This window comes from Rattus norvegicus, chromosome 3, assembly GCF_036323735.1.
Source record: "Rattus norvegicus strain BN/NHsdMcwi chromosome 3, GRCr8, whole genome shotgun sequence".
In the NCBI taxonomy this organism is placed as follows: Eukaryota; Metazoa; Chordata; class Mammalia; order Rodentia; family Muridae; genus Rattus; species Rattus norvegicus.
Genome location: NC_086021.1, coordinates 160,251,077 through 160,267,636, shown reverse-complemented (window position 1 = coordinate 160,267,636; position 16,560 = coordinate 160,251,077). Strand labels below are relative to the sequence as shown.

Sequence of the window (16,560 nt, the reverse complement as noted above, 5' to 3'; positions counted from 1 at the left end):
TGAGTGAGGCCGTAGGAGGAGAAAGACATTGGGTGTCCTGCTCTACCTGTCACTTTATTCCCTTAGAACAGAGTTTCTTGTTGAATCGGGAGCTTGCTGGTGGCTTTTGGTTTATTCCTAGCTAGCTAGACTGGCTGGCCAGTGACCCCCAGAACCTTGTCTGCTTTTAGGCCATACCTAGCTTTCATGTGGGTGCTGGGCTTCTGATCCAGGCCCTTGTTTTTGCAGAGCTAAGGCTCTTACCCACTGAAGCATCTCCCCAGCCTGCTGAGGACTTCAGTCAGTCAGAGGGTTTGCCCTGTCACAGCACTGGGCAAACTGCTTGCCTCTACCTGCCCCATTTTCTTTACCTGTCAGTTGGCAACAGTGATGGTGCCTCCCCTGTAAGACTCAGTCCATGGATGGGTGCTTAGGAATGTACTCAGGATCTCCCTCCATAAAACATGTTAATTTTGTTTATCAAAATGTCCTGCCCAGTTTCAGTCATGTACTGAGGGGAGAGCCCAGGACCTGGATGCTGTGAGGCAAGATTTCAGAAAATCTCCCAGGCCCCGTTTTATTTTTCTCCCTCAACCTTTAAGATCCCTCGACTAAAATCAAAACGAACAATCCACTCAGAATAGCAAAATGTGTAGAAACTTAGGTCATTTAGGGAAAAGGCTTTATTAGCATTTTTCTCGTCTTATGTTTTGGGCCTTTGAAATTAACTCCTTAGTCTTGAGGCTTTTTCTTTTTTTAGATGAAAAAACTGTTCTAAGTGTGTGGGTATTTTTGCCTACATGCATGTCTGTGAACCTCACGCATGCATTACCTATGGAAGCCATAAGAGGGCATCAGATCCCCGCACTGGAGTTATGGACAGTTGTAAGCTGCCACGTGGACGCTGGGATTGAACCTGAGTCCTCTGGAAGAGCTGTGATGCCATCTCTCCAGCTTTGGGGCACTTCTATTTTTAATTATAATTTTTTTCCTTTTCTTTTTTTTCGGAGCTGGGGACCGAACCCAGGGCCTTGCGCTTGCTAGGCAAGCGCTCTACCACTGAGCTAAATCCCCAACCCCTTTAATTATAATTTTTAAGATTATAATTTCCTCATCTCTCCTTCCCTTTGCTCCCTCCAAACACTCCCTCTTGCTCTCTTTCAAATCATAGCCTCTTTTGCTTTAATCATTTAATTAATTTATTTAATACTCGTGTATGCATACGTCTCTCTGGGTGCACACACATGTGCGCACATGCCTTAGATCACGTTCTCTGTTCTCAAGACTGGGCAGTTTCTCACCTTATGAAATGAAGTCCCTGCCCCTGTCTCCTTCATCCCCATGCTCCTGCTAAGCAGTCAGGTGAGGCTTTAGGTTCAGACACCCAGCTTTCAGTTTGGGATTTGTATCTGGTCCTTTCCAGACTGTTTCTCTGCCAAGATTCCTGGTCTGTATGTTCCCATGCAGAACCTTTCCTCCGCACCGCTGAGTGGTCACAATGGCAGACAGGAGCTGAGAGCCACTCGGTCCAACCTCTGCATTTTCTGGAGGTGTTCTCTGGATATATTTTCCAGAGTGCTTTTAGGGGCTTGGGTTTTTTTGTTTGTTTGATTTTGACTATTAATTTCTGTGGCACATTTCCAGTTATGTCTTGGATGGTGAGATGCACAGTGTAGATGCTGTGGATTCTCTTAGAATTTCTTGAAGAACACCGATCCTTCATTTTCTTAGGAATGTGGCTCAGGTTGGAGACTGCCTTCTGTGCAGCAGCTCACGTTTCATTCCAGGTTTTATCCTTAGCTGAGCATTGGCAGCTGCTCCACATATGCAGGGTTATTTAGGCAGAAATTATAGATAGGATCGGTTAAGTCTTCCTCTTTGTGAGTCTCAAGATTTTAGTATTTTCTTATTTTCAGTTGCTGTGTTTATCTGCTAGTCTGTTTTAAGTTATTATACAAATATTTGAGACTGTTTTGTTTTGTTTTTAAATAGACGTTTGGATAGGAACTCCACAGGAATACCAACAGAGTCAATTAACCTCGGCCTTTCAGGGCTCTCAGAGACTGGACTGGTAACCAAAGAGCAGACACTGGCTGTACCTAGGCCTCCGGTGTGCAGATTGCCCTTCATGTAGGTCCCTAACAACTGAAGCAGGGCTATCCCTAAAGCTGTTGCCTGTCTGTGGGATCTGTTCCCTACCTCAGCTGTCTTGTCTGGCCTCAGTGGGAGAAGAAGCACCTAGCCTTGCAGAGACCCGATGTGTCAGGGTGGAGGGATACCTGGGAGTGGGGCTGTGCTCTCTCAGAGGCGAAGGGGAGATGGAGGGAAGGACTGTGGGAGTGGAGACAGGGAGGTTGGGCAGTGATTAGGATGTAAAGTGAATAAATGAATAAATATTACCTATCCATTTTAAAAATAAGATCTAGCTCATAGTGTTAGATGTTATAAGTCCAAAATCAGGTGACTGTACCACTTAAACCTCTGGCGAGGGCCTCCTGGTGCTGACATCGCAATAGCAGGAGCCGGTGTAGAGATCAAAGTTAAGACAGAAAGCCAGAGCGAGCTAAAGGAACCAGGCTCACTCTCATAAAAGCTACTCTTTGAAGAACCTGTCGGGCTCTCACCAGAGCTACATTACTATCTTTTGAGGGGATATCCACAGCGAACTGATGCCCTTCTGTTAGACCCTGCCTTTTAGCAGTTCCAGATACCTCAGTGCTGCCCTATTTCTTACAAAACTTCCATCATGTGACCTGAGGAAGAGCATATTCAAACGTACCCACGTGACCCCAGTCCTAAACATTCACTTTCTTTTTATTTACTAAACTGTTTGCTCCATCCCCTCCTTCCCTTCCTCACCCCTCTTTTTAAATATTTAATTTTGTGTATATGGGTATTTTGCATGAATGTATGCATGTCCACTGCCTGCATGCCCTGTTAGCTATCCAAGGGTTTAGGATGCGATGAGGTACACAGCAGGTGCTTAGAACATGCCTGTTGGTGAATGGATGCTTTATACCTTGCTTCCCCAGACCCTTTTAAAGGTTGGGATGGAACTGGCTGTTTTGTTCAGGTTGGCTTCAGACTTCTGGGTTCCAGGGATTCCCCAGCTCCAGGTGCAAGAAGACCATGTTGACCTTTCTGTCTAGAACGTGAGCTGTCTGTGGCTCACGTGCACACACTGATGTGTCTCTTCCCCGGTGACGAGTTACAGTCACAGCGTACTGCCGAACTTTTATGCTTCTGCCCCACAGAGCATTTCTTGTCATCTGGAGGAGGCTTAACAGTTGATAAGTACTCTGTGGTCCTAGGTCATCGACTGGGGAACCCTGTGGATTTCATTTTACTTGCATGAAAGAAGCACTCAGACTATTTCTGTGGCTCAGTGCAGGTCGTCACAGATCGTCATCTGTGTAGAATGAAGTTGCTTAGGTCTCCTGAGACAGACACTGCTTACAGGCAATTGCTGAAAGCCAAAAGTAATGCAAAGCATAAAACTCTGGAGAATAACACGAGGCCTTGGAAACAAAGCAGAATTGTGAGCCTGCTACTTGTTTCTGGTGCTAGGTGTGGAAAGAGCACAGGGGCAGAGGCCTTCTGTTGTGAGTGTTTCTGCTTGGATGGAAAGGTGTCCTGGAACACAGAAGCCCAGGGACCATATAGCTCTGAGGGGAGAAGGTATCCCAGGGGAAGGACATCCTGAGACATGGGGGCCCAGGAACCACACAGCTGTGAGATGGGACAGTGTCCCAAGGGAAGGGTCTCTAGAAACACGGGGGGCTCAGGAAACACACAGCTCGAAGAGGGAGCCTCCTCAGAAGAAGTGTTGCAGCTCCCAGGGGAGGGCAACCCTGGCTGAGCTGAGGAGCTCAGCAGTCTCAGCCCTGCTCCTCCTCTTCATTGCTGCTTTTCTCCTCAGCTTCTTGTGACAAGAGAGTCCCAGCAGGCAGGAAGTCTCAGGAAAGAGAGTTCAGGAGGCTGCCCTCTGCTTGCAGGTTGTGAACGTCAAGGAACTCTGACTAAGCCAGCCCAGTCAGTCAGCAGGTTCTCCAGGGTGAGAGTGAGGACTGAAGAGAAAAAGGACAATTAGACAACACTAGAACAGGACCCCAGCCAGTTCTGAAGCCGAAGGCGAGTTTAATTTTTTCCAGTCCACTTTTATATCATTCTGGGTACATACATAGAATATGGTTAGTCCTTAAGGCATAAACAAAGTAGTCAGGGAACAAACAAAAGCATAAAGTAGCCAAGGAACAAGCAGAGCAAAAATCAAGGCAATAAAGTCCTGTGGTCACTATGTTTAGGGGTTTATCAGGATGATCCAGATACAAGGAATACAATACATTCCTCAGCTGTGTTTGCCTTGAGCCTGCTTCATTGTCCCAGCCTGATATCAAATTTCTGCCAAATTCTTAAAAGCAGCCCCAAAAGCTCTCCACAGAACTTGGTGTGGTGCTTATTATATAGGATTTATGAGAGGGCGGAGCTTCTCAGGACAGAGATTTCCAGAGGGAGGGTTGAGATTTCAAGTCCTGAGATTGGGGAGGTTGGTGGGGGGAAGCTCAGGGATTGGTGGGGGTTTGTGGGAAGCTCAGGGATTGGTGGATTTTCCCGCTCAGGAATTGATGGCTTTTTTTTTCACACACACCCCTTTCCCTGCATCTGGCCCATGGGTTAGGGTGTGAGGTCCTTTTGGGCTGGAGCTGGCTTTTGTTGAGGGACCATCTTTGTGGGACTGCCGGGGAGGCTGGAGAGGAGCTGCTGCCACTGTGCGTAGCTCCCGTGGCATAGCTCCTTCCATGAGCAGTGTTTCACAGAAGCTGCAGGCTGAGGCAGGAAAGGTCTCTGTGGACAGCTCCTGAGTGGCACCTCGTGCTGAGGCGAGAAAGAAGATGCACCACCACAGACAGCCTTGAGACTGCAGTCCTAGGGAGATGTCAGTGGTGCTGTCCTCTAACAGGAGCTGCTGTTTTGGACAGCTCCTGTGTGGGGCAGTGGACTGTGCCACCAGACAGAACTGGTGAGGTTGTAGCAAGTTGAGAACCCCAGTAAATCTTATAATTGGAAATGTCAGGAGCTCAAACTAGCTCCCAACCAGATCCCTGTCCTAGAGCACATGATCACAACACCCCTCTTAGAGGACAAACTTTCACATAGTATGAAAACCTAGAGTTCTCCATGCCGATGAGGTATCTAGATAGACCCCAACTGTTCAGCCAATGAGCTTCCCTTCCTGGGCATCGTTTCCTACAAAAGGCATTGAATCTGTGGTTCACCCTGAGTAAAACGTATGTATCCCCATCCGCCGTGAATAGAACAATTTGGACAAGCAAGGACCGTCTCCACCATCAAGGGCCATCTCAGTGGGTGGGTGCTTCGTCTCCCTTAGAAAGCCCTTTTTCTATCCCCTCCATACGTGTGGCATTCACTCGGAGCTAAGCAAGATTTTACCCATTTCCTGGGCTCATCACAAGCCCTCGGGCTCCCATTCCCAACTCCTCATGGTCTCTAATGGAGAATGGGATTCACCTTTCTCAACTCCTGATGGTTCCCAGCACCATCTGGGTACACAAGAGTTTGAGAACCATAGACTCCATCCCAGCCCCTGCTGTTTTCACCCAGAGAAACATGGCTGGGACCCGTATCTTAGACTGTGTTTCCTCTTCCATGAGCAGTCTTGGCACCCCAAGGGCAAAGAAGAAACACAGCCTAACACCTTTTCATTTCACCACCCCCACAGCGTTCCATCAGCGGCATTCTGACCCCACAGTGGCGAGGAAGACACTCCTGTGGGACATTTTACTGCAGCGACCATAGGCTGGGCAGCAAGGAGGGGCCTGTGGCTGCTTTGACAGCTTTCATGGTGCAGAGGCTTTTGTGGTGCATTGCTCAGGGACTACAAGTAAGAAATGGGGTCACAGCTGCCTCTTTTCACTGCTTTGTGTTGCAGCTCTGAAACAGTACAGTACAGTACAGTGCAGTACAGTACAGTGCAGTACAGTGCAGTACAGTACAGTGCAGTACAGTGCAGTACAGTGCAGTACAGTGCAGTACAGTGCAGTACAGTGCAGTACAGTGCAGTGCAGTACAGTGCAGTACAGTGCAGTGCAGTACAGTGCAGTACAGTACAGTGCAGTACAGTACAGTGCAGTACAGTACAGTGCAGTACAGTACAGTGCAGTACAGTGCAGTGCAGTACAGTGCAGTACAGTGCAGTACAGTGCAGTACAGTGCAGTACAGTACAGTGCAGTACAGTGCAGTGCAGTACAGTGCAGTACAGTACAGTGCAGTGCAGTGCAGTACAGTGCAGTGCAGTACAGTGCAGTGCAGTGCAGTGCAGTACAGTGCAGTGCATGGTTATCTGTACTGGGATACTCCATACCTCTTTCCACCCACTTAGAACTGTCCACAACATGTTGTTAAAGGTCTCTGGGAAGCGGAGCTGGTGACGTAGCCTCCACTGTGCCGTCAGCCCTCAGCAGCCAGCCACATCTGCCTTCCAGGCAGGAGGTGGACAGTCACAGCTTCCAGAGTCCTGCCTGGGTCCCACTGATGGTTGGGATGAGTGTTATTACTGTTGTTGTTGAGGAAGGAAGGGCTGTGAACCTCTGCCTGCCTGAAGAGAGGAGGGCCAGAAACTCAGGTGGCAACAAGCTGCAAGCCTTTGTATGCCTGGTGCTGCAGAGGCCAGAAGAGAGCACTGGATCCCTTGAACTGGCTACAGATGGCTTTAATCCTCCATATGAGTGCCGGGAGCTAAGCCCAGGTCCTCTGCAAAAGCAGCTGGGGCTCTTAACTGCTGAATCGTGTCCCCCGCTTTGCCCCCTCCTCTCATTTTTGAAACTGGGTTATTCTTGAAGTTACAGGTCTTCTGCCTCCAGCTCCCACGTGCTGGGGTTATGGGTATTATACACCCAAGACTGGTTTTCCGTCAATAGTCCAGCTGGTGTGAAGGTGGGGACCTCTCAGTGCCCCGTGACTATCCCTCACGTCAGAATCCCCCCGCTCTGTGCATACTTTCTGGTGCTTTCTTGAGGTGGTTCTTTGTAAGTTGCCTTTTGGGTTTTGTCCAGCATGAATATGAAAGCTTCTGATAAGGACCAGGAGTTTCCTAAGGGTTTTACCAGCTGTTCCATTCTGTAAAGACTGTTCTCTTGCCCTGTGTTCACCCTCATTCCCATCAGGTCCTAGAAGTGAGCTGAGCCTTCCTAACTCTGTGGGACATTCAACATTTAATTAATGATAATATATCCCCAACATGGGCAACATTTGATGGTTGGCCAATGGGGGAAACCGTGAGTCAGAATTCCTGGAAAAGAGTTGTATCTTCAAAGGATGATTGACTGATTAGAACTCCAGTGTTATACAGAGGTTGCAATGTGCAAGTCCAGAGCCTAATTCTAATTTATCTCGAGCTTTCCGGGAGCGGCTGAATAGCCAGTCCTTGCCTCCTTCAATCAGACCTAACATCCTGTGACTAACAGATAAAATGCATTCTGGAATGCATTAGCTTAACAAAACCCAAATCTTCCACCAATGAAAGGGTGTTGCCAGCCGAGGTCTATTTGCAGAAGCCTTTCCATCTTGCTATGACCTGCCTACCTGATGTGCCCACCAATGTATTTTAAAAGTGACTTGATTTATGGCCTTTTTGTAAGTTGATGCCTCATCAGAGCATAGTATTTGGGGAGACCCAAATCTGTGTTCCTAGGATAAGATCAGTCCCCTTTGGCTATAGAATAAACCATGTCTTTTATTCCTTTGAGATGAGAACTTTCATTGATACCAGAGTCTTCATCTGTGAAAGTGTCACTTCGACTGGATTAGAGCCCTCTGTGGTTTTAAAATGTTTTCAATATTTCATAAAACTTTATAGAATGTTGAAATTTTCTTCGATCCAATGCTGATTTACAATTTACAAGATTTGTGATATAATTCAAATATAAATTTAGACATGTAGCTATCAATTTTATGACATGTTAAAGCATGTATGTGGATTGTATGGAACTGGGGTGCATTAGTAAAGTTCTTTTCAAGGCTCTGAGACTTAGTATGTTGCCAAGGCTGATCTTCAACTTCTGCACATAAGCAGTTCCTCCACATCTGCCTTCCAGGAAGCTATGATTGTGGGGTATGCCTGGATGACTAACCTTTGAATTACAATTATGAAGGAAAAAAATCAAATACAATGTACTTTATCACACTGTGCTTTGTGATTTCCGAGAGAAATATCACTTTCCAAGGGAACTCCAACAAATATTGGGGCCAGAAAATGTTTTAAAGCCATTTGAAAGAAATTTTACCATCTTCAGAGTACACCTCAGACACTGCATCATAGAGCGATAACTACCACTTTTGCCAAGGATGCCACAGTGGACCTCTTGGACATGTTGTCAGTGTGTCCTTTCTTACTCTGGACAGTGGTTATGAGTGTGTCTGCTTTATAAACATCCCTTGAGTAAGTAAGCATACCCATCTAACAATGCTGGGCTCACTCCTGCCCCCTAAGCTCTGCCTGGAAAATTCACACCCACTGTCTCAGTACTTGGCTGCAGCCTGCCTTCGCTGCTCTGGGGAGTGTTGTTGGCAAATTCTTTGCATCTTTCGGGGACTGGAAACTTGACCCTCCCACACATAAGAGAGCCTCCCTCAGTCTTTTTTGGTCCGACCTTCCTGTTCTAAGGCAGGATATGGTGGCCTCAGAAGCAGCATGGATATTATCCATGTGTCCCTGAGAGCTTCACCTCCTCACTGCCATCTGGTGGGAAAAACCTGTCATAGGCCATGTTCCCCAGCCAGGTTCCTAGGTATTGCTTGTCAGTGTTTGTCTTAAAAGAATAAAAAGTTACCAGACTCTAGTTCAGGCAGATGCTGATGCTGGCCTAGCTTATTTATTTTAGGCTAACTCCTGTCTCCTCTGGACTTTGGAAACGATTTGTTTTGCTATGGAAACTGACCACAGTTGTTTTTCTTTATTTCCTTTTTCTTTTCCTTCCTTTCTTTTCTTTTTGTTTTTTGAGATAGGGTCTCATGTAGTGCAAATTGGCCTCAAACTTTCTGTACAGCCAAGGATAACCTTAAACTTCTGATCTGCCACCACCTGGTGAGTGCTGGTTTTACAAGCATGTGCTACCAATATCACACCAAGTTTATGGGCTGCTGGGGATTGAACCCAAGGCCTCATGCATGCTAGGAAACGGTCTAGACTACTGAGCCATATCCACAACCCCTGTTTTTTCTTTATAGTTGTCTTTAATACTGAAGGAAACCAGAGAGATAGCAAAGCACAAAGGAGAGAGAACACCAGTGATTGCTCCTGAGTGTCTCCATCCCTGACAGAGACTACTGTCGGCCAGTGCGTGGCTCTATTTAAAATGCCACTTCCACAGCTCTTGCTTTATATCACATGCATCTTTTCCAGTAGCATTTTAAGGCCACTTGAGATTCTCATATAAACAAATGCAGGAACTAGATTTCAGTACAGTGGGGTATTGAATGGGAAGTCTGGTGAAAACAGAGGCTGAGCTGAGGTAAAGATCAGTGGGGGCCTTGCTGCTGCAGGGGTGGTCCCCCTTGAGTGTGATTTATTGATTCTAGCCAGACTCTGCTCATCCAAGCTTATAACACAGGAGCTCTTAACAAATGAGCAGACCTCTATCCAAGTTGCCATCAGAGCTGCAAGAATGGCCCTTTGATATAACAAGGACACATGCTCCACTGTGTTCATAGCAGCCTTGTTTATAATAGCTGGAAGCTGGAAAGAACCCAGATGTCCTTCAACAGAGGAATGGATACAGAAAATGTGGTACATTTACACAATGGAGTACTACTCAGCTATCAAAAACAATGACTTCATGAAATTCTTAGGCAAATGGATGGAATTAGAAAATATCATCCTAAACGAGGTAACCCAGTCACAAAAGGCACACATGGTATGCACTCACTGATAAGTGGATAGTAGTCCAAAAGCTCAAAATATCCATAATACAATTCACAGACCACATGAAGCTCAAGAAGAAGGAAAACCAAAGTATGGATACTTCAGTCCTTCTTGGGGTGGGGGGACAAAATATTCATAGGAGAAGATACGGAGACAAAGTTTGAAGCAGAGACTGAAGGAATGGTCATTCAGAGCCTGCCTCACCTGGGAATCCAGCCCATATACATACAGCCACCAAACCCAGACATATTGCTGATGCCAAGAAGTGCATGCTGACAGGAACCTGATAGAGCTGTCTCCTGAGAGGCTCACCCAGAGCATGATAAATACAGAAGCAAATGCTCACAGCCCACCATGGAACTGAGAACAGGATCCCCATTGGAGGAGTTAGAGAAAGGCTCGAAGGATCTGAAAGGGTTTGCAACCCTGTAAGAACAACAATAGCAACAACCAGAGGTCCCTGGGACTAAACTACCATCTAAAGACTATACATGGACAGACCCATGGCTCCAGCTGCATATGTACCAGAGAATGGCTTTGTTGGGCACCAGAGGGAGAAGCCCTTGGTTCTGCCAAGGCTAGATCCCCCCACCCCCACCCCATGTAGGGGAATGTCAGGGCAGAGAGGCGGGAAGGGGAAGGATGATTGGGGAAGGGGAATACCCTCATAGAAGAAGGGGGAGGAGATGGGATGGGGGTCCATGGAGGAGAAACTGGAAAAGGAGATAATATTTGAAATGTAAATTTAAAAATATCTAAATATTTTTAAAAAAGAAAAAAAGAAAAAAGAAAGAATACATAAACTAAGCAAACCACAAACTTAAAAGAAATTACTATGACAGGATTCAATAAAATCCAAGTGCTTTAATAAGTATTTCCAAACTTATTTTCACAAAATCTATAAAATCAAGAAATGGGTAAATTCCTAAATATTTATGTCTTATCAAATTAAACAAAAAGATAAAATGATTTAAACAAATTCATAAAAATCCATCAGATTTAATTAATAAGTACAACTTCTCCAACATGATATGTCAGCTTCACAGTTGAATTGTAGGAGACTTAGAATTATTTATTCATCATGTATGTATGTATTTATGTATGTATGTATGTATTGACCTGCCTATCTGTGTGTAGATATGTTCATGATGATCACTGCTGTGGAAGTCAGACTGCAGTCTTTGGGAGTTAGTTCTCTGTTCCCACTAGTGTTTCCCCAGAACACAGCTGAAGAAGTCATCAAGCTTCTACAACAAGAACTTAACCATTGAGATATCTCTCCAGCATCCTACCATATTCTAAGGAAGACCTAAAAGTGATGTTCATGAATGACTCAGTAAGCTACAAGATAAGAATCATGACGAGACTAAGTCTATGAGGCCAGCATTAACGTTTAACCAAAACAAACTCAGGACAGAGAAAAAAATTGTAAATCTACTTATATGCTAAGCTAAACATACTTAAACAATATTTCATTTCTGACTGTCTTCTGTATTCACACTGGATCTGTTTTGATTAAAGTTTTGGTGAGAAAATCTACATACATCTGCCTTCAGTATACCATGAGTGCAATGGGTGTTGGAGCGAGGTACACAAACACCCCTGCTTCGTGGGCTTAGGTCAGGGTCTTTCCCACTGTCTCGGTTGTGTGTAGTTAGAGTCTCCATCACTTCATGTATTAGTCACTCACCTTAGTGAAGAAAGACAAACCTTCTAAGTCAAGAAACAGAGACACTCTGAGCTCTGCCCTAGAAAGTTCAACACTGTGGGGCATCCACCTATGTCTTCAGAAATTCCATATTGGTCTGGGTCAGAATTTAGTGCAAGTTTCCCTTGGAGGCAAGTTCCTCTTCTATCCCGCCTTATAGCTTCAACCTCCCCTTTCCCATCTTGAAGATCCTTGGAAAGATAAAGCTAGGCAAATGATTCTTTCTTTAGGATGTCTTTGTTTTTATTGGGATTGTTGCCTACTGATGAATTACAGAAAATGAATATTGATTCTGAGCTGTACTAGTCATAAGTAAGCTAGATGTTTGATATTATGGTTGTGAAAGACTCTATTAAACTATTCTCATCCCGAAACCAAATAGATGATCGGGAAGGGAACAAGCAAATTTTAAGTAAATCCTAGGTCTCCTTACATTTTGAATTAGTTTATGTGTTTGTTTATAGACATAGTCTCAGATGTAGCCTGGTCTGGTCTATGAACATACCATTCCGCTCCCTTATCTTTCTTACCTCTCCACGTATTTGTTCCTCATAGTGGCATTGGAAGTTGCCATGTGTCACACAGTATATACGCCCTTTGCCCAAACAGGATTACTTAACAGATACTCACTGCAATGAGTCAATGGTCTGGTTCAAGGCCTCTGGCATTTGCTACACCATCAATACTGGACCTTGGTTGAGATTCCCCTCAGTTATCCTGCTGTTGCCTCTGTCATGGAGATCATGCAGCTCTGGATCTGAAGGACCAGCCCTTCATGTGCTCCAGCAGTTTACAGATTGGGTAGATGTTGGGGTGGGCCAACTCAAAGCCCTGGATCTGGGCCTGGGTGCTAACTGAGTTGGTCAGACTGGCTGTCCACCCCCACCAACCCCTCAGTAGGTGAGGGGCAGGGTCAGCTCAACACAGCCCTTGGATATCAACGTGTCTTTAGTAGCAGACCAAACCATAAACATTTGCTTGTTCTTCAGTGGTAACGTGAACCACAGACATCACCATAGAGCATTCACTCATGGCCCTCAGTGGCTGCATATGCCACTCACATCAGTATAGTCCCCAGAGTCAGCGAAGCCTACATAATCAGTTATCAGTCAGCAGCACAGATTGCTTATGTCCATATTGATCTCAGGCTTCAGAGCAGTCTGAGGCAGCAGCCTGGACTGTTGATGCCTTCCAGGAGGTTCAGTCTGTAAAATGAACCTTTTCTCGTCTCAGGCCTCCTTCACTGTCCAGAGCTAGGGGAGTCCACAGCTGGAATTGCAGCATGTTTGGGCCTGCATCTGCATCTGCAGAGCCTCTAGACTGCTTCACATCACCCTGTGGACCTTACTGGGCAGTGACAGCATTGACCTCAGCCTTCTCTCCTTTAACCCCCATCCACTTCTGCCCATGTCCATAGGCATGTTTTTCTCTTTCCCACCTCTCCATCACGTATTTGTCCAGCATGGTGGGGGCATCCTGGTTGTGACTTCCACCTACCCATTTAGTTCTTAAGTAGATATTTTTATGTATAAGACCTTGTGTTTGTAAGGTAAAGTGAAAGTGTGTGTGAGGACGTATATTGAAAATCAGTGTTTGCTAACACTAATTGATATCACTAACAGTTTTTTAGGAAGGAATTGTGCATAGTTTGAGCTTTGTCTGGGTTTATCTGTTTTCTTCCCCATTCCTCTCCCTCCTTTTTCCCTTTCTTTTTCACTCCTTTCTCCTTTTCTTATTACCATCTTTGAAGATAGGATTCTGTTTTGTTGCTCAGACTGACCTCAGACTCCGGGGCTCAAGAGATGCTCTCTTCAGCCTCATATGGAGCTGGCATGGGGGCATGTGCCAGGTTTCATCTGGTTTCTGGTTACTCTATAACTTTTCTTTTTAAACACAAGAATGGAATCTTTTTTTCTGGTGACTGCTGACTGATGGATGGCTTGGGTCCCTGCTATAGACACTAGCATTCCCCACAAAGAGAAGCCGATTCCTCTAGCGCCCCTCGACCCCACAAGGGCTCCTAGCGCCTCTTTCCACATGCTAGCTCTGATCTGCCTTTGTCCAGTGTGTAGGCGTGAGGAGAATGGAGCTAAGAAACCCACCTAACCTGATTCCTTGTTTTTCTCCTTCATGACCAGCCTGCTATGGGATGGACAACGAAGAAGAGAACCACTATGTGTCACGGCTCAGGGATGTCTACAGCAGCTGTGACACCACAGGGACCGGGTTTCTGGATCAGGAAGAGCTGACCCAGCTATGTACTAAGCTTGGCCTGGAAGAGCAGCTGCCGGCACTCCTTCACATTCTTCTTGGAGATGGCCGCTTGGCCAGGGTGAGTTGTGGACTCCTGCTGAGGGACAGAGCAGAGCTGTGCCACTCACGTGGGCATTGGTACACAGCAGCCAAAGAAAGACACTTGGGGAGGAAAAGTCACCAGCAATAACTGTTGTTCTATGGATAGAAAAAGAACTTCAGGGAGCATAAGCAGCCATAGCTACCCATGTGTATGTGGTCCGCTACACCCAGCTGCCCTTGTTCTCTTAATTGTGTGGTTTGGTTTGGTTTGGTAAAATGGTTTATTTGGTGGTGGTGTGGTGGTTCACATTTACCTTCTGTAATAGATTCTTCTAGTGGAAACAACTTTAAGTATATATTTGGAAAAGTGAAATGAACATCCTTACTCTGAAAGGCAATAATCAGAGGTCTTTTGAGGGAGGAAAAAAAAAAAGACTCCAAGGGGATTTTTAGTCCATGAAATTCTGTGGAAAGTGACAGTGTCTTCCTCTCACTGAAACTCTGGCAGGTTAACTTTGAGGAATTCAAGGAAGGCTTTGTGGCTGTGCTGTCATCTGCTACTGGCGTAGAACCCTCTGATGAGGAAGGTAGTTCTTCAGAGTCAGGTAAGAGGCTTTCCTGTAAGCGCTTCAGTTTCTTTCCTTAATTTATCTATGGCCACTCAGAGTGTAGCTTAACTTTTCCAAATTCTAGCCTTTTTTTTTTGTCACCAACAAGCCATCGAGTGCAGACTTGAGCAGAATATCTGGATTTCCTCTTCAGGGACTGTCTTCAGATCGTTAACTGCATTACCTGTAGAGGGCCACTGACAGGGCACTGCGGGGTGTGGAGCAGCAAGAGGTGGAGCCTCAGAGATCTCAGGTGCACTAAGCGAGCAGACGGGCCCTCTGCCCTGGACTCTAGCGTCTGCTCTCATAGCCAGAGGTGTTGCACTGTGCTAACAGGACTAACAGGAATCCCACTGTGGAAATGCCTGCGAGGCAGGAACATGATAATAAGTATAACTGACACATGGCAGGAAGCCACTAGGCCCAAGGACTATGGGGTACAAAATAATGGGCCTGGTGGGAGGTAGCTGGAGGCTTGTCTGTTTAGGGACATGAGGACTGTGTAAGGTAGACAGTGATGATTTCAGGGTTCACTGGAGATAGCCACCTGTCCAGGTATGCTGTATGACCCTGTAGCGGGTTGAAGGATCCTAGTCGGGACCAGAGGCATGGAGATGAGTCACAGTGACAGGCAGAGGGACTGGCTCACACCAAGTGTTTTCTAAGTGTGAGGCTTTGAGCTTCATGTGTATTGTATGTAGGTTCTGTCTACCCTCTTAGAAGTTCCATGTGCTGGCTTACCCACAGTTGACCTGAAGAGAGATTTAGCCCTTTTCTATAGTATGTGGTGGCTAGGATTTGAGTCCCTGTGTCCCAGTACCTGAGCCCCATGCACACAGTGTCAGAACACTGTGCTTCTTGTTCTGGATGGCATAGTCAGCCCCTTCCCCACCTCCTCTCTCATTCCAGAGGCTCTGGGCGCAGGACATAGGTCTGCTCTGAGGTCTGTGTCAACCCCACACTGCTTGCACAAGTATTTGTCTTGTACCTTTCTCTGCGAAAATGTGAAGAGAGTCACTACCAATTCTTTTTTTTTTTTTTTTTTTTTTACCTTAGAATTAGAAACTGGAAAACTAAGTGCCCCATGCCTTTCCCGAAATACTGCCACTCATGCCATTGGAGAGAGACCAACCTCTCTCCATCTCTGTTGCGTGACTCTAGGGACAAGATGTGAACAGCAGTCTGTTTACTCTAGCCAGAGCACCAACAGTAGGCCAAACACATGGGGAGGCCTGTGAGGTCATTAGGGGTCTCAAGGGAGCATGGGCACTTCACCCGGGCACCACCAGCGGTCTTTCTTCTAGCTGTCGTTCAGTGTGTTATAATCTTGGGCAAGGGTCTTGTGAATCCTGCTGTCTTTCTGAGCATCCTCAATCTGATGAATTTTATTAGCTTGGCCAGGCTTGTGAAACTCCCTCCTGACTGGAGGACAGAATGCTTCAATTTGGAGGAAATAGCTATGGAGCCGTCTGAAAACATCTACCTACCACCCTAACTGACCTCGTGCTGTGGGCCTGAAGTGACAGAGCCGGGTCAGCTCCAGATTGCCCTCCAGGGTTGAGTCTGGTTCAGTCTTTTTCATTCTCCAATGTACCCGTTCCTCGTCTCCTGTTCCTGACCACTGCCCGCTCCTCACCCATCTGACTATACTTCTTACCTTTTGGTTCCAGTTGCAACATCTTCATCCTAATTTCTAGTTCCTTCTTGTCTAGTGCCTCCCACCTTGCCCTTTCAACGAGTTTATCTATGTGGCCAAATGCCTAGAACAGGAATAGCAGTCCTGCACTTCTGTTCCCCCTAACACGTAATGGTAAAGGCCATTACGTGTAAGTGGACTTGTCTTTCCTACCCTGTTACACTTTCTCAATAGTCAGCACACTTAATGGCACGTAGGTGCCCAGGGCTCTAGCCACACAGTGGGGCTCCTGTAGGGTGTTAGACAGTGTGTATCAGGCTGGTGATGTGATGGGCTGGCTGGGGCAATGGTGGAAAATGCTAGGTCCCCATGACATACTGTGCTCCCACCTCA

The 16,560-nt window shown here is 46.2% G+C and overlaps 1 protein-coding gene across 5 annotated transcripts in view; it reads left to right on the top strand.

Annotated features, from left to right (window-relative positions):
• Ninl (ninein-like) overlaps positions 1–16,560 on the top strand; it is a 66,321-nt gene that overhangs the window by 7,441 nt on the left and 42,320 nt on the right. For all 5 annotated transcript variants that reach the window (XM_008762394.4, XM_039106651.2, XM_063285077.1 and 2 more), the window contains 2 exons: positions 13,767–13,960; positions 14,432–14,528. In XM_008762394.4, the coding sequence (XP_008760616.2) occupies positions 13,778–13,960; positions 14,432–14,528 (280 nt within the window). In that variant the 5' untranslated portion in view covers positions 13,767–13,777. The remainder of the gene's footprint in view (positions 1–13,766; positions 13,961–14,431; positions 14,529–16,560) is intronic.